Below are 17,991 nucleotides of genomic sequence, written 5' to 3'. Positions count from 1 at the left end.
CCTTCCCAGAATGTCTGAGGACACAAAGTGCAAAGGACAGCAGTGGAGAATAGGCACAGTTTAGCCGCCTCAGCGATCACCAAAGCCCGAGGCAGCCAGGGCCACAGAGGGGAGGTAAGCTGCCGGTGACGGCATGCCAGCTGGCGGCCACACGCAGGTGCAGAACTCTGCACCTACGTGCGGGCGCTGGCTGTCACACCAGCGCTGCCGCTCTATGCCGTGGCACTGGCCGCCTTGGGCTTTGGTGATTGCCTGGTTGGCCGAACCATGCCAAAGCTCTCTCCCCTAGTGGAGAGTCTTGAGACTCACTCGGCTACTGTGTTTGCTTTTCACCTGAGGACTTTTGCCTACTCTCTTCCAGGCAGCGGAATGTGCAGGCAAGCTCTTCATATTTCACACATCGCTTCCAATTGCAGAGGCCCCAGGGAAGTTGAAAAACAGAGATGATAAAAAACTGAACAACACCGATAAAGAGAAGGTAAAGGATTGCTTTCATTTTTCTTTGTGGAAAGAAACATTTGACACGGAGCTGTCAGTGAAACAGAACTTACCTAATCAAGACTTTACCTTGTTTCTTTTTTAACCCTGCCCTTTCTTTGTCCATTTGGAAGATCTACCACCTTCCGACTGTACCCTCCCCAAATACTTTGTTTTCCTTTTCAATAACTGATCATCATTCTTGGCACCATAGTTGATATCAAAGGAGCATACAGGTAGGAAATTCCGTGCTGGTTATAACACCTGTTGCAGTACAAGGAAAAAGCGAAATGAAGTGTCTTAATGGAGGGGCAGGAGTGTACATTGATGCGAGGGAGCGGGGGGAACGGGTACTCCTGTAGGTAGATACAGGTGGATGGTTGGGCTCCTAGAATGAGTGGTAGGATTTAAACAATCTGCATTTTTTAAAATCAAGTCCTGCAGTTCAGTTGAGAGATCTATAAAGCAACACATATAACCCAGGAAGAATAAAATAAAACCATTGTACAGCAACTAAAATAGCCAGCAACAGCAACAACATAAAAATGCACATGTCTGTTAAAAGCTCAGGCAAATAAGAAGGGCCTTGTTTGGAAGGAACAGGCCTACAAGAGACAGCCTGTTGCCACAACCCTTGCCTTGCCAGCCGTGCCTCCGGCCACCACTGCGGCCCTCACCCCAATGTTATTTAGCATCCTTAAATGTCCCCTGCATCCAACTGGACCATGATTTCTGGCTGGGATGTCGCCAGTATGCTGATGACACCCAGCTATTTCTGCTGGGGGGGCCACCTGTCAACACCCCCAAGACGCTCTGGACAAAGGCTTGGAAGCTGTGGTGAACTGGTTCAAGAGGAGTCGGCTGAAATTTATCCTCTGGCTGGGCCGGCATGCTGAAGTAGATACGATGGAACCCCCTGTGGAGGATGGGGCCTGTTTAATACCTACAACTGCCATCAGAGGTCTCGGCAACGTTCTGGATCTGTGGACGTTCTGGATCCCTATCTGTGGAGGCCCAGACTGCCAGTGAGGGGGAGTTCACCATCTCCTTAGGCAGCCTATTCCACTGCTGAACTACTCTGACTGTGAAAAACTTTTTCCTGACATCTAGCCTATATCGTTGTACTTGAAGTTTAAACCCATTACTGCGTGTCCTCTCCTCTGCAGCCAACAGAAACAGCATCCTGCCCTCCTCCAAGTGACAACCTTTCAAATACTTAAAGAGGGCTATCATGTCCCCTCTCAACCTCCTTTTCTCCAGGCTGAACATTCCCAAGTCCCTCAACCTATCTTCATAGGGCTTGGTCCCTTGGCCCCAGATCATCCTAGTTGCTCTCCTCTGTACCCTTTCAATTTTATCGATGTCCTTCTTGAAGTGAGGCCTCCAGAACTGCACACAGTACTCCAGGTGTGGTCTGACCAGTGCCGTATACAATGGGACTATGACATCTTGTGATTTTGATGCGATGCCCCTGTTGATACAGCCCAAAATGGCATTCGCCTTTTTTACCACTGCATCACACTGCCTGCTCATGTTTAGTTTACAGTCCACAAGTACCCCAAGGTCTCGTTCACACACAGTGCTACCTAGAAGCGTATCCCCCATCCAGTAGGCATGCTTTTCATTTTTCTGACCCAGATGCAGAACTTTACACTTATCTTTATTAAATTTGCCCTACGAAAATCCAACATCCGCGTCTGGCTACAAGCTTCCTTGGCTCCCCATCTCAAAAGGAATTCTATGAGGACTTGGTCACTTCCCCCTAGGGTCCCCACCTCCTTCGACTCATCCACCAACTCTTGCTCATCCACCAACTCAGGCTTGCTACCTACGCCGCACTTGTCGGAACCTGGTCACCTCCAGATTGGATTTCAGCCACTCGCTCTATGCAGGGCTGCCCTTGAAGCTGATCCGGAAGCTCCAGCTGCTCCGGAATGCCACCGTACAAGTCCTTACTGGGGGTGAATGGAGAGCCCAACTGCACTGGCTCCAGGATTCTCTGCAGGGAAAGGGAACCTTGGCCTTGGGCTCATTCAAAGGATAGAACAAACAAGTATGTATCGGTGATGGATGTTGGACACTAGTAAGAAGCACTCAATCCATCATTAAGCAACTGGATTTTCCGTAGTCTTCAAAGGGCAGCAGCAGTCTTGCTTGGGTGGAAGCACTGCATAGCTGTGTCTCTTTATGCAGCTGCATTTATGAATTCATGTGTGTTCAGGGCTTGTGAAGAGATAATTGGTCAGCATCCTGGCTTTTCTCACAGCAAGATGTACATTCCAGCCCCCAGTCGGAGCACAGACCATCTGCACAGCCACCTAACCAAATTGGCCCAGGTGAACCCTTCCCATATTTCTCCAGACGGCTGATCTGCTCCATCTGGTCTGGTTTAGACTGGGCAGGGCTCTTTGGCCTTTGCTGGCCTCTGATTAACTTACTGGAGGGACAAGCCTGCCGAATGGAGAGGAGGAGGGGGCTTCTGGAGGGAAGATTATTCCATACACCCCCACCCCACTCTGGCCTTGCCTGCAGAGCCAGATAGATTTTTTTTTTTGGGGGGGGTAATTTTAAAGTAAAGATTGGCAGCATGTGAGCTGTGTGCTCCATAAGGGTCTCTTATTTGGAAAGCTACTAGACTGTGTATGTGTATGTGAAGGAGGCCCTGCTGTGTAGATTTTTGACCTCTCATACAAGACCCAGATGGAGATGAACTGCAACGGTGTATTCAACAGGGAGGAAAGTGTGTATTAAGGCAAGTCTGATGTGGGGATGACTTCAGAAGTTCATGACTCCTGGGGGAGATTGCATTCCACTTTCTGTGGGCAGGGTCCTCAGCAAGTTCAAGGCTGATCTTCCAATCACAGAACCTGCACACCCCCCCCCCCCCGATCAGGGTGTTTTTTTGTTTGTTTTCTTGTCACACAAAAATCAGTTTCTTAAGCCAACCCCGAACGTGAAAGCACAATGCCAGGAGGGCAAAGCTGGTGGTCCTTTCCAGAGCCATGAAATCCCAGGCCAAAAAGTTTTAAGAGTTTGCTTCTTCTTAACCTGGGACTGGCTTAGCCTCTCCCCTCCAGTGGTGTCCCATGGACTTTGATTAGCTGACAAACTTTTGGATTTGCATGAAGCCTAAAACACAAAGATTGGATCAGAGCCCTGGAGGAGAGGCGGAACTTTTAAATGTGATTTCCACAGCCTCACATATTGTAAGGCTGTGGTCCTAGATGGATGGTCCTAGAAGGCAAGTTAATTCTCTCCAAACCTGGATTGCTAACCATGGCCTGAATGGTGATGAGCCCTTCGGCAGCCAAAGAACAAAACCGCTTTCTAGACCCTTGGGGAATGTGGCCAGTTCCCCGTGAGTCAGCTTTTGTGTTGCCTGCAGCCTGATCAGCCTCCCAGTTTTAATATCAAACAAGGCTTCCCTTCCACAACATCAGGCAGCAGATAGCCTGAGAATGAAGGTGACCCAAAAAATCATGGCTTCAGACTCAGGGCTGCTGTCCAGGTTGTGTTGCTGCCTGAGCATTCTGGGACTGCAGACATCGAGTCATGCTTCAGAAACTCCGGAAGGACCACAAGCAAAAGAAAAAAACCCTGTAGTTACTGGGATGTAGCAGCAGCTAGCATCAAAATTATAGAGACAACATCTGCTCCTGTCACAAGCTAATGTAAGTTTTGTTTGTCTGTGGTCCCAGGAGATTTCTTTTTTGTTGGAGTGCAGCAATAGGCAGACACTCACTGGTCAACCTTCAAGCTTGGCAGTCAGTAGTAAAGTATTTTAATGCCCTAAAATACAAACAAAACAGTGCTTATTGTGAGGTGCAGATGGAGAGTAGCTTAAAGGAATCCTAGGCATCATATCACAGGGAGTCCTTGTCTTACTGCTGCAGCCTGTGCTCCTCCCGAGAGTCAGGAGGCCACGGGGACAATGGTGGGGATTTGCAGGAGAAGAGAGGAGAGCCCAGCATCAGCAGAAGAGCCACCAAGAGAAGGAGCCTGAAGATCCAGCCCTCCTGCCTCTCCTCTTCCTCCTCCTTTGTGTGGCCCTTTTCTGATCAGTGTTCTTTTCTTTTTGTCCCTAGACTCTGTTCCAGCCTCAGACCAGCTTCTACAGCAACTTAGCTAAGGAATGTGTAGCCCAAGGATGCTGTGTGGATCTGTTCCTTTTCCCAAACCAGTACTTGGATGTGGCAACCTTGGGAGTCGTTCCTTATCAGACTGGGGGCTCTGTTTATAAATATGCCTATTTCCAGGTATGGGGTGTCTTGCGCTGCAGCACCTGCTCTCTGTGCTGGCTGAGTTGGCAGCAGCGACTGCTTTGCTGGCGTCAAAGGACAGAAGACAAATGACCGTCTTCCTGGGCCATTATGGAAAGGCATGGGAGCTTTTTGGTTTGAGAACTCCTCCAGCAGAATAGCTGCACGAAAGAAAGCTGGCTGCCTGTTGTCCAGCTCATGAGGCCTGCTCGATGCCTTCTCAGATAGGAAACCAGTATGGTTCAGTAGTGCATAAGTAAAGTGACATGGAAAATGTAATTCTTCAGGTAATGTCCTTTCAGGTGATGAGATCCTGCCATCTGCATTACAGTCCCTACTGGTACCACTATGGCTGGCCTCCTAGTAGAAAGAGAGAGAACAAGGAAAACAACAAGATCTGCACTGTTTGCCTATTTGTTTCCAAACACAATGCAAAGTGCTGGTTCTTGCCCCGGCCTTCAGGCGAGATGCAGGTGGCCCCCGGGGACGGGGCTTTTTCAGTAGTGGTGCCTCGAGGCTCTTTTGGCACTTACGCTGCTTTCTTCTGGACCTCAGGCAAAAACACTGCTGTTCAATCAGACTTTTGATTCCAGGATTGGTCTTTTAATCTGTTTTGGTCAGGAAACTGTTATGCTGTTGGTGGTCTATTTTTTATGAGCTTTTATGCAGGGCCAGTATTTCAAGAGCTTATATTTTGTTTTTATTTTGTATGCCACTTCTGGAAGTTTCCTAGAGAGGTGGCATAAAATTGTTCAAGATGAAATAATAATCTTGTAAGGAACTGAGAGAATAGCAGCAGCACTAGAATTCCCCTGGTGACATTAATGAAATCTGTCAGTCTTGGAGGGACATCCTGAAAAGATCACACGCACCCCTTGGAAAGAGCCCGTCTGTGATGTCAGAAATGCCCAGAGTAGAAGGCAGAAGACAGAAATGCCCCACGATACCCTCGTGCGAAGGGCCGTGGTGCCTGCCGCAGGAGCCCTCTGTCTGTGTTCCGGGGTCACTGCAGTTGGGTCCCTTCCTGCAGCCAGCTTCCCTTCTGATGTAACAGGAAGAAAGGATATGCTGTCCAAGTGTGGCATTCAGCCATCCCTATTTGCGAGGGGTGGAGAGCTGAGACATCAGAGAACAAGAGGAGAATGCACAACTGCAGATGCATTCGTGTATTAAAACATTGATTCCCTTCCTTTCACTATAGTTCAAGGTGGTTCACAATAATTCCTGTCATGTTCTTAATAAGTTCATTGTGAGGGGAAACAGTTTGAGTCTCAACAAAGAGCAATGGTTATTTGCTTACTGAACAGCCTTAGGAATGCAGTTTGGGGGTGGAATCATCAGTTTTCTTGGGTTCCTGTGCCTTTGAAAGCTGAGCTGCCAGACCAAAGAGTTGCAGCTAGATGTTCCTTGCCAATGCCTGCCCATGACAGGTGGAGCTTCAGTAGTCAAGGTGTTGAGCAGCTGGCCATGGTTGGTCCAGAAGGCTCCGTGAGAGCAATAAAGCCCCCCCCCCCACCCTGTAGAACATCTAGCTGCTGCCATTGCAACTGTTAATTCTACTGTAGGGATTGTAAGTGGTCTGCTTTGTGAGAAAGGGAACTCTGACCTTCCCTACTTGAAGGACTCTTTGGGAGGGATCAGTTACCATAGAGAGCAGGTGAGTTCCAGAGCTCTGACCATGGTGGAGAGCCAGAGATTTGTTGAAGAGAGAGACTGCCCAGGTGCTCTTCAGGTTCCCATTCCACCTCTGTTAGTAAGCTCCATGGGGGACAAACTCAGATGTGATACAGTTTTTAAAAATTAATTTTAATTTACATTATTATCTGCCTTTCTTGCTTGGACTCAAAGCATGAATCGATGCAGTCACCAGGGTGAGGCAGTCCATACACAGTGCTACACAAGAATTGCATGAAGAACTGAATGGCTTTTTAAAAATATATCATACAAATGATAGGGTTTCTTTAAATATGTGAGTGTGCACTTGCATGATTTGTATATTTAATTGAACTGGATAATAAATTGTGGAGGTTGGGCAGTTATGTGAGATGCTCCCAACATTTAATGTCTGACTGGCAAAAACCTGTCTCTGGCTGTGTCTCTACCAGGGGGAATCAGACCAGGAGCGATTTTTGAATGATTTGCGCAGAGATGTTCAGAAAGAAGTGGGGTTTGATGCTGTGATGAGAGTGCGCACAAGCACAGGTGAGTCTTTTGGAGAAGGGACAATTCATGTGCAGTGGGTAAGAGCACTTCTAGGATCCTACTGTCAGGTGAACCTTTAATTGGTGCACCTTGTGTGTCAGTGGAAGGCTTCTGGAATCATCAGAAGGCTCCACCATCAAGTGGGACATAACAGTGGTATCCAGTCCACAGTCCCCCAATTGGCTGAAGTTGGACTGCTGATGTCCTCCAGGGCCAGAATGCTCCAAAGAGTTTCCTCCTGCCTTCTAGGTATTCGAGCAACAGACTTCTTTGGTGCATTCTATATGAGCAACACCACAGATGTGGAACTTGCAGGCCTGGACTGCGACAAAACCATCACTGTGGAATTCAAGCACGACGATAAGCTCAGTGAAGACAATGGGGCTCTTCTTCAGGTGAGGCAGGATGGGGGGGGGAGGGGGGCTCTTAGGAAGGCATTTCTCCCTTCCCAATAGTCTGAACATTAAAGCCCTTCAGGCCCAAGAAAGTTTGCTTTTGGTGGAGGATTTATGGTTTTTAATGCAAGGCAGAGAACACTAAATGTTTGGGGTGGGAACTCAAGGTATATGGAAGCTGAATTAGCAACAAGGTGCATGCAGGCCAAATCGAACTTCATGATGCTTGGAGGTTAAATCATTTTCAGAAAGGAAGAATCTGAACAGTGATTTAAACTGGCCTAGCTTTACGTTCTGGCTAATCTCCAGTGGTGGCAAATTCCATTGGTCTGTGCTGTTTGAGCCACGCAAAATGGAGCAGGCCGGAACGCTTGTCTGGGGACTGAGCTGCTGTTCTGCCACCTGACTCTAATGGCCGTGCTTGTCACTCCTCTCCTGTAGTGTGCTGTGTTGTACACCAGCTGTGCAGGACAGAGGCGACTCCGTATTCACAACCTCTCCTTGAACTGCTGCACACAGCTGGCTGATCTTTATAGGAACTGTGAGACAGACACGCTGATCAACTTCTTGGCCAAATTTGGTAAGCGACCGTGAGGCAGGCTCACTGGAGGGGCACAGGGCCCCGGGAAGGGGGTCGCTGGGAGGGTTTCCTCCCTGCTGGGAATTGGGTTGAAAGTGACTGAGCACCCTGTCCTTCCTGTGGCTGGTGGAATTTTATGCCGTTATCCATTGGGGCTGGGCAGCAAAGTCTAGCTCTTAATCTACCAGGCCTGTTCACACACTGACTTCTGCGCCTGGCCCTGTCAGAGACATGTTTCCCACACTGACTTCCAGCTGCTTCAGCCTCCAGTAATTTGGCTCTATCACTGCTAGTATACCACCACGCTGCAGGAAAATTAATCCGTGTTGATGACCACCTCTGTATTGAACTGTATGAATGTGGCCTAGGGTGAACTTAATGCCCAGTGCTTCCAATTAGATCAGACCAGTGGAGGTCCTCTGATGCTGTCTCCCAGCACTGATATACAGAAAGGTATTTCTCTAACCATGGAGATGCCCTTTAGTCATCATGGCTTATAGCCACTGAGGGAACTTTCCTGCCTGGCCCTCTTTTGGATATGTCTGTCCTGAATCGGTTGCTCAGCAGCTTCATTTTTTCTCTTGAGTTTTAATATTCCAAAAGAGGGAGGAAAAGATCTCCCTGTCTGCATTCTGTACCAGATGTGCAGTAGTGCAAATCAACTGATTTTGTGAAGGGGTGGCAGGCTACAGTGGATGAGCGATAGGGATGTGAGTGTCCCGCATAGTGCAGGGGGTTGGACTAGATAACCCATGAGGTCCCTTCCAACTCTATGATTCTATGATTCTTAACTACCAGTTAAGAATCCCACATAATACCAGTAGAGTACACATGGTACACATAGAAAATCTCAGGTTCAGTCCTTGGGACCTTCCATTAAAGATCTCTGGTCACAGGACTGTGTGGTGCAGATGGGGAGATCTGTGGTGGGAGCTTCCACCCGGCAAGAGGTGCAGAGTTCCAAACTGAAGGGCCCAATGGCTCTGCATGACAAGGCTGCCTCAGACAGTCCAATCCCCAGAGGAGTTCAGGGATTTTTATCATGGTTCCTTTATTTCACTGATGAATGAGCTTTTTATGCCCAGATGTTCTCTAACAAATCCCATCCCTCTTTTCCTGAAGCGTATCGTGGACTTCTGAACAATCCAGTCAAGACTGTGAGAGACACGCTGGTTAACCAATGTGCCCAGATCCTGGCATGCTACCGGAAAAACTGTGCTAGCCCCTCTTCTGCTGGACAGGTGTAGTGGCTTTGAATTTGTCTGGTGGAACACCTTGAATATGGCCGGATGTAGAAGATAGCTGCTGATGTCTTTCTCTGAAAGCTTCTCTAGTTGTCCTCCAAGCATTATTTAAGTGACCACTCTGACAGCATTGGTATTAATTGGGGGAGCACAAGGAATGACAGCCGTCCCATCTGGCAATCCAAAATAGCTTGTACTGACAAGCTAAACTTGCTAGTGACTTGTTCTCCCTTCAGGGCAGACATGGATTAAATGAATCCCTCATTTGAACCTGAGGACCTTTATGGTTTGAAAGTCATCCATCATCCATTCATTGCTTTCTTAAAACCTCAGCTTTGGTTTTAGTTTAGGTTTAGAGCCAGCTTGGTGTAGTGGTTAGGAGTGCGGACTTCTAATCTGGCAAGCCAAGTTGGATTCCACGCTTCTCCACGTGCAGCCAGGTGGGTGAACTTGGGCTACTCACAGCACTGATAAAGCTGTTCTGACCCAGCAGTAATCTCAGGGCTCTCTCAGCCTCCCCTCCCTCAGGGTGTCTGTTGTGGGGAGAGGAAGGGGAAGGCGATTGGGAGCTGCTTTGAGGCTCCTTCAGATAGAGAAAAGCGGCATATAAGAACCAACTCTTCTTCTTCTTCTTCTTCAGTAACATCAGGGCTCTCTCAGCCTCCCCTCCTTCACAGGGTGTCTGTTGTGGGGAGAGGAAGGGGAAGGCGATTGGGAGCTGCTTTGAGGCTCCTTCAGATAGAGAAAAGCGGCATATAAGAACCAACTCTTCTTCTTCTTCTTCTTCAGTAACATCAGGGCTCTCTCAGCCTCCCCTCCTTCACAGGGTGTCTGTTGTGGGGAGAGGAAGGGGAAGGCGATTGGGAGCTGCTTTGAGGCTCCTTCAGATAGAGAAAAGCGGCATATAAGAACCAACTCTTCTTCTTCTTCTTCTTCAGTAACATCAGGGCTCTCTCAGCCTCCCCTCCCTCAGGGTGTCTGTTGTGGGGAGAGGAAGGGGAAGGCAAGTGTAAGCTGGTTTGAGGCTCCTTCAGATAGAGAAAAGCGGCATATAAGAACCAACTCTTTTTCTTATCATCATTTGCTTTCAGAAATTTTTGCTGGCAAAAAGCCCCAGCTCTTTTCATAGGCATCTGAGCCCTGCATACGCCAGGGTTGCCAGCAGCAGCATATAGTGAAATGGGGAAGTCACCATTCTGACGGATTAGGTTTTAAATAGGAAAACTGAACTTTTGATATCCAATGATACTACTCAATAATAATCAGAGAAGTGTGCTGATAAGCATTCCTAATGGTTGGGATAGTTTGTATAATCTAACCAGCAACCCAACCTGTGTGTCAACTGTGTTGTAACTGGGATTCAGAGTCTTCTCTCCATATCAGTGTGCAACGCTTACCCAAAATTATTCCCTGTGTATTAGGCTGAAAAGCTGATTTTAAGTCCCCCAAAGGCACAAGAACCTGCTTAATGCGCAGGGCTCCAGACTGTCCACCAGGAATGAGATCTAAAGCTCCACGGCTGCATCCCAGTGCCCTTATTGGCATCCCTCTTAGTGAATGGGGACAGCTGTGCTTAACACCCCACTCAACAGATATTCTGACAGTTTTATACCAAAATACTTTGTCCAGCACTGCTGTTAAGCTTTGTGTGGATGAGGAAGTGTGTGCTCACCTGGAGCCTTCTGTCACAATTACACACTGTTTGTTTGTATCCTCCTCCCCCCCCCCCCATTATAGAGGCTGGAGAGGGGTGGGTGCCTCTGATCTGTTACTGTTCAGCGGGATTTGGGCACTGGATGAATATTTCTGTCTCTGTAGCCCATGTTCTACTAAGCCCCAACATTTCTTTTAATGGAGGCCAAGCACAATTTTGCCTGTATTTTTCTTTTGGGCTTTGAAATTGGATTTAAAGATGCAGTTTATTTATATTTACATTTACATTTATATACCGCCCTCCCCCGAAGGCTCAGGCTCAGTTGTATCTAATTTGATGAAATGCTGGGTTTGAAAACTCATGACCTTCCTTAAGGCAGAGTTCTACTTTGATCCATAAGCTTTGACATCTGTGCTAAGGCTTGCAGTGATTCTGCAGAATCTATGCAAAATGCATTGTAATTTAAGTCAGGTGCTTACCTTGGGAACCATTTCTCTAATGTTCTGCCCTGTCTGCAGTTGATTCTCCCTGAATGCATGAAGCTGCTTCCTGTATATCTGAACTGTGTTTTGAAGAGTGATGTCCTGCAGCCTGGGTCAGAGGTTACCACTGATGACCGGGCCTACATCCGCCAACTGGTCACCACCATGGATGTGGCAGAAACAAATGTCTTCTTCTACCCCAGACTCTTGCCTCTGGTGAGTCCCTCTTTGCAAGGAAGCTTCAAGTTAACTAAAACATATCACCAGTGGAGTAAACTGGAGTTAAGAGAATTGGCTGAGGTCCTTTGTGTAATTAGTTTGAGACAGTAAAAGGTAAACGCTTTCTGTGTTGGAGATCTCACACATAACTTCTGGGCTTATGTCAGCCTTTATTACATCAGCAAATAAGCTATAGCAGCAACAATGATTCTGTCAAAACAAAAACAAGAAATATCAAGACGTTTTCACTGGAAAAATTTAAATGTAGATCAAAATAAAACCTCCTCACAAGATAGACAATAGCTTTTAGCCAAAGGCCTTCAGAATAATAAAAATATAAAACTGGTAAAATTCCATAAACAATTTAAAATACAATAACCAGAATTCAAATGTCTAGGGGTAGCATTTTTACGTAACCATTTTAGCGCTGATCTTCCTGGCTGCAGGCGAATAAAAAGCTGTTCTATTAGAGATGCATGGTCAGATTCAGACAGTAGAAAAACCTATTAATTTACTTGATTATTTATTTATCAATCACATTTATATACCACCCTCCTGTGAAGCTCAGGGCAGTTCACATAAAACATAAAGGAACAGGAACAGTAGAGAGAAAATTGGGAGCCATAAATGAAAACCAAACAATAATAAACAGTGGGAGCAATAAAATTTGTAACTATAACATACAAACGGGCCCATGATTGGTCAGTTCCGGCATTGGATTTTATGTGAGGGATGTTTGGGGGCCCAGTGGAAGATGTTGGTTCCGGTCAACCTCAGCCAAATGTCTGGCAGAGGAGCTCCCCTTTTGTAGAATTGTTCTAGTTCCGTTAGAGCCCTGATCTCCTCTGGGAGCTCATTGCACCTGGTGGGGGGCAGGATGGAGAAAGCTCTGGCCCCGGTTGAGGTCAAGCGGGCTTCCTTGGGGCCAGGGATGGAGCACAAGGCTCTTTGAGGGGTGTAGGCAGAGAGGTTGTCCCTCAGGTATACTGGGCCCAGACCATGTACGGTCTTAAAGGTGATAACCAGAACCTGGTCTGATCCAGAATTCTACTGGTAGCCAGTGCAGTTGGAGGATGGGCCGAATGTGAGACCTTCGTGGTAGTGCTATGAGGATCCAGGCTGCAGCGTTCTGGACCAGCTGTAGTTTCCGGGTCAGGGCTAAGGGAAGGCCTGCGTAGAGAAAGTTGCAGAAATTCAGTCTAGAGGTGACCGTCGCATGGATCACTGTGGCGAGGTGTTCCGGGGCCAAGTAGGTAGTTTGGCTTGGCGAAGGTGGTAGAATGTCAGCTGTGCTACTTGGGTGACCTGAGCCTCCACAGATGAAGAGGATGGGCAGTCCCACCAGGAAGATAGGAAGAGGAAGTAGTTTTTTAATCTGCCTCCCTAGCAACAGTGGTGAGAACCTAAGGAGAAGGTGTCCCTTCTCTGTAAGTGTCCGTGGACATTTTACAGGCTCTGTGGAGCTGAGGGCCCATGTTTTCTCCAGGAGCTCATTCCACCAGGTAGGGACCTGGTCAAGGCCAGGCACACCTTCTGTGGGTTGGGGAGCACCAGCCTGTAGGAGCCAGCAGAGTGCAATGCATATCTGTTCAGCTGTGAAGCATCGGTGGGGAGAGTAACATAAGCAAGTGGTCAGGGAGATCCATTGATCAATCCGCCTTTGTTGCATTCGCAAAAAAAACTGCATCAATACAGAGTCCAACAAGATAAAATTTGGTAAATAATAAATGAATAAAGAATTGGACATTTTTACAGAAAGAGTGAAAATTCAAAGTTGTCATTAAAGATTAAGCATCATTTGTAAGATATTGCCACTTTCTAACTTAGTGGATACGGGGAGATTCCGTATGTATGCTTTATGAAATAATGACTCCAGTTTTATCTTTTCAGACCAGAGTAGATGTCAACAGTGACTCCTTACCGACAGCAATCAGGAACTCTGAAGAGCGTCTCTCCAAGGGTGACCTGTACCTCCTAGAGAATGGGCTGAATGTTTTCCTGTGGGTGGGAGTGAACGTTCAGCAGGGCCTAATCCAGAGCCTCTTTGGCGTTTCATCTTTCAGCCAGATCAGCAGTTCTATGGTGAGTGGGGCCAGATGAGATAAGGAGGCAATATCTCTTTGTTCATTGCAGAACATGGGGTCAAAGCCAGGGCTGTGGGCCATGCTGCACTAGAATCCCATTTGCCTCAGCAGGACAGCTTCGGCTCCATTTCCTTGGTAGGCCATAAATGATTAGAAGGAGCAGGCTGAGTTGCCTCCACTTTGTTCTGCAGTGCTCTGAGGCAGCCATGAAGCCCTTGGCCAAACTGAGTGGCTCCTTTCACACAGGGATCAAGGGTACTGGGAACACCCCTCTGAGCTGAACAAGCTATTCCTCCTTGCAGTGGTGAGCAGCTGGTAGCTAGTCGATAACTTTGCTGACTGGTGAGGGAGGGAGTTCTTGCTTTGACTTTTTCATGTATTCTAGTGCGCACTTCCAGTTTTGGACAACCCCTTTTCAAAGAAAGTACGATCCATCATTGATATGTTCCAGACTCAAAGATCACGTTACATGAAGGTAACTTTGATTCTAGCTTTGATGGGTGAAAATCTTTACAGCTTTTTTTTGGTGGCAGAGATTTCTTTGCTTTTCTTTTGAGCAGTCTTAAAAGGGAGTGGTGGGGCACAGCAAGTGTCCTTCACAGTTACAGTTTAGCCGCTCCTGTGTCTGCACCCCTCCCATCTGTTCCAGCTCTGCACTTTCGCTGGCCAAAGGATGCAGGGCATTGTTGCAGTCAGGCAGTCCAGGGGATGTCTTTAGACTGTAAAAACCTATCTTCATTGGACAGCTAGGCAAAGTTTAGGAGACTCCAGGAGCCCTGGGGGCTAAGCTCATCGCTGACTAGTTTTTTTCCTTTTGTTTGCAGCTGATGATTGTGAAGCAGGAAGACAAACTAGATTTGCTGTTCAAACACTTTTTGGTGGAAGACAAGAGCCTGAACGGTGGGGCCTCGTATGTGGACTTCCTCTGCCACATGCACAAGGAGATCCGCCAGCTGCTGAGCTAGAGGCAGGCGTGATGCCGGATTCCAAGACCGGCATTTCTGTCATCGCTCCCCACCTGAAGAAAGGGCCCAGTTCCTTTAAGAAGAACAATATAGAAACCTGTACAATTCTGTAATTTTAATACACTGTGCATAAACAATTTCAGCATCTACCACGGACAGGTGAAACACCTACTTAGGGGGGATGACAAGATTTTGAACTCCCTCTCTTAAAATCAGCATCCTTGTGCGTGGCAGGGAGCTGTACTCTCTGCCGCCCCAATTCTGGCATCACAAACGTCTCTTGATTTTACTTTTACATGATTCAGCATCAGGTGAAGTGATACAAAGCAGCTGCAACTGTTGCGTGCATGCATGATGCTCAGTAGAAGGAAGCCAGGAGCCGGAGAGCGAGGGGTCTGGCTGGCAGGCCCTGTTCGGCCCAAGGATAGGAGGGCAATGAAACAGCCTGGTATCCCTCATGCACAGAGGAAGCAACAGGGTGCACATGCTGAGTTGTGGTTGTCTAGAGAACACATAACCTCTGCCGTGAGCCTGGAGAGCGGGAGAGACGACAAGCTCTCCTTTGCCACAATGGTGTTGCTGTGTTGATCTGCCTCAGGAAAAGTAGTTGGTAATGAGAGGGTGCTGATTCAGGGACAGGTGAGTCTGTCTTGGCATGCAAAGCTGTGGCCATCTTTTTGAGGAAAATAGCAACCCTTATTAGGTCCACACCATTCCTGTGATTTGTTGCCTCTTGTCCATCCTCTTCAAAGTGGTGGCCAGGCTCCCTCCCCTTCTTTTTTACTTTGAAAGGCCATATTGATACCAAGGTGTTGAATGCAACCCTGGCTCTTGCTTAGGGATTACCTTGGCTTGGTCCATTTCAACAGCAGCTGAGAATCGTTGACCAGTAAAGTCGCACCAGAGAGAAGGAATTATTCATATTGAGAATATGCGAATCCACTGCAAATTCAGAATCTGAAACATTTGACCATGGGCCAATTCAACACATGGCACTTGAACGGTTCTATCCCAAGTGGCTCCCACTGGCCAAGAAGCAGGAAGTCTGCTTGCGATGCACTTCAGACAGCAAGTCCACGTGGTTTACAACTAGCTTTTTTGAGTGGTTTTCCTAGGGGTAGGCAAAAATGGGTTTCTCTGGAGACAAGGGGTAACAGATTTTAGAATTCTAAGGGCTCACTAATTTTCAAAAGCTAACAAATATGATTTTTACTTTTAAGTAAATGCTACACTAAACAGTGTTCGTGCAGTATCCAGGATGTACTGAACCAGTTGTACTGACAGGTAAAGGAAGTGTAAGGCTGGGAGGGGGAGCTCTAGGCACGTCGGGCAAGATGACTGAAGACAGATAAAGCCGTGGACATTTGAAGTTGAATCCTCGTGTACAAGACTGATTAAATAATCCAGGCGTGTGGTTTCCAGTCTTATGACCTCTAGACTGCGTGCTTGTGTTTGTAAATTTTATTTTCCTTCTATTGCAGCCAGTTTGTCTTCCCTTTCCTCACATAGACAAGGGAAATATCCAAGAACTGTAACTGGCCACAAGTCATGGGGCTTTTCAGCAGCCATGCTCAGATTGTCATGACTTTCCCCCTCCGAAACACACTTCTATCTCCAACCAAAAGACACACGAAATCAAATGAAAACCTGCTTCCCATAAAAAGGTCCGATAACCCCGATTTCTATAATAGTGACTTCTAGAATTAATATAATGAGCAAAAATAAAATCACAAACTTTACTTTCACTTTTTCCAAATGCATCTCTTACTTTGTAAAGAAATAAAGTTATATTAAGATGTATTTTATGTCATTGTTAGTTAAATAAATACAGATTATTTTTCCCAAGCCCCGTATTTTGGGGACAGGGAGAGGACTGGTGTGCAGGTGATTTGATCATGTTCAGTGGCGAATAAAGCTGTCCTTTGCAATGAATTTCATAAGGTAATTATAAATATTTGCTTTTTCTTGAGTGTGGTTTACCATTTGGTGGAGGAAGGGGGGCACACTGAGGCAGAAACAGGCACCCTAGGGTCGTGCATGGCAGCGTTCCAGGCCGACACAGCCAGCGCTAAGGGGGAGGGAAGGCACGGGCACCAGTGCGAAACTCGGCTCACACACGCAGGCGCACTTCCCATTCCCCGCCCCGCGGTGCAGCACTGGCTGTGTCAGCCAGGAACGGTAGATTCGGACGCCGCTGCGCACAACCCCAAGTGGAATGTTCCCCATAGTCCCTGAACCATCACTTCTGACCCAGCAGCAGTCGGAGGAGAGATTGCAGTCCATGTTTGGCTCCTACCCATTGGATTACAATCTCCATTGGCAGTTGGCTGTTTTTCAGATTCAGCTATCCATTGTCCTATTTGCATATATTTACTTATTTGTTTGTTTGTTTGTTTTCTTAGGAAGCTTTTTAGCCCACCACTCTCTGGAGACTCGCAGGGTACAATATAACTCCCCATAACTTGATAAAACCCCATCCCATAACAAAACAAAACATAAAAAGATAAAACAAGATTGGCGGTATAATCCCTCCCCCGATCCCTGCAGCTGTCCACCTCCCAGGGTGGGGAACACTGGCTGTTCCATCATAGGATGAGGAGGGTCCCCCATTTTTTCAGGCTCTAACCTCAAAGGCCTGGTGGAAAAGCTGCATTTTGCAGGCCCCGTGGAACTCTTAATAGCTTTGTTGGGGCCCTCAGCTCTCCCAGGAGCTCATTCCACCAGGGCGGAGCCAAAACCAAAAAGGCCCTGGCCTGGGATGGGCCAGATGTACTGCTTTGGGGCCAGGGACCTCCAGCAGATTAACACACGCAGAGCGAAGGAGGGTATAAGGAGATAAGCGGTCCCTCATAGGTAGGTAGGACCCAAGCCGCGAATGGCCTTAAAGGTTAACACCAAAACCTTAAACCTGATCCAGGACAAGACTTGTAACCAATGCAGCTGCCTCGGCACAAGCTGTATATGGGCCCTCAAGGTGTACCGGTGAGGACCCTGGAAGCTGCATTCTGCACCAGTTGGAGCTTCCAGGTCAAGGACAAGGGTAGGCCTGCGTAGAGCAAGTTACAGAAATCCAGCATGTGACTTGCATGGATCTCTGTGGGTAGACAGCCTGGGGGAAGATGCTAGTAGCCTCGCCAGGCAACTGTGGTAAAACGCTGGGTGGGCTACTCCTTTGACCTGGGCCACCCTAGAAGGGAGGTATCCAGAATCCGCCCAGATTCCTGACTGAGGACGTTAAGTTGCACCCCAGGCAGCAAACGTGTCCTGGTTTGCTGCCTTTTGGACTACAAGGCGAATGCTGGCAGGGGCTCCTGGGAATGGTAGTCCACGGCCACCTGGAGGGCCGCACCCGGAGGCTCTTTTGCGACTGCAGAGCGCCCGGGATGGTTTGCGCCTGTCCCCCGGGGGCCCCGGCCGGCCCTTGGCGGGC

The 17,991-nt window shown here is 47.7% G+C and overlaps 1 protein-coding gene across 3 annotated transcripts in view; it reads left to right on the top strand.

Annotated features, from left to right (window-relative positions):
• The window catches only part of SEC24C (SEC24 homolog C, COPII component), a 79,337-nt gene extending 62,844 nt beyond the window's left edge, over window positions 1–16,493 (top strand). For all 3 annotated transcript variants that reach the window (XM_077346190.1, XM_077346188.1, XM_077346187.1), the window contains 10 exons: window positions 362–478; window positions 4,563–4,733; window positions 6,842–6,938; window positions 7,188–7,333; window positions 7,775–7,913; window positions 9,036–9,154; window positions 11,330–11,509; window positions 13,403–13,594; window positions 13,982–14,071; window positions 14,421–16,493. In XM_077346190.1, the coding sequence (XP_077202305.1) occupies window positions 362–478; window positions 4,563–4,733; window positions 6,842–6,938; window positions 7,188–7,333; window positions 7,775–7,913; window positions 9,036–9,154; window positions 11,330–11,509; window positions 13,403–13,594; window positions 13,982–14,071; window positions 14,421–14,561 (1,392 nt within the window). In that variant the 3' untranslated portion in view covers window positions 14,562–16,493. The remainder of the gene's footprint in view (window positions 1–361; window positions 479–4,562; window positions 4,734–6,841; window positions 6,939–7,187; window positions 7,334–7,774; window positions 7,914–9,035; window positions 9,155–11,329; window positions 11,510–13,402; window positions 13,595–13,981; window positions 14,072–14,420) is intronic.
• Window positions 16,494–17,991: the final 1,498 nt, after the last annotated feature.

The sequence above is a fragment of the Paroedura picta genome, chromosome 7 (assembly GCF_049243985.1).
Source record: "Paroedura picta isolate Pp20150507F chromosome 7, Ppicta_v3.0, whole genome shotgun sequence".
In the NCBI taxonomy this organism is placed as follows: domain Eukaryota; kingdom Metazoa; phylum Chordata; class Lepidosauria; order Squamata; family Gekkonidae; genus Paroedura; species Paroedura picta.
This window is presented reverse-complemented; position numbering and strand designations above follow the sequence as displayed.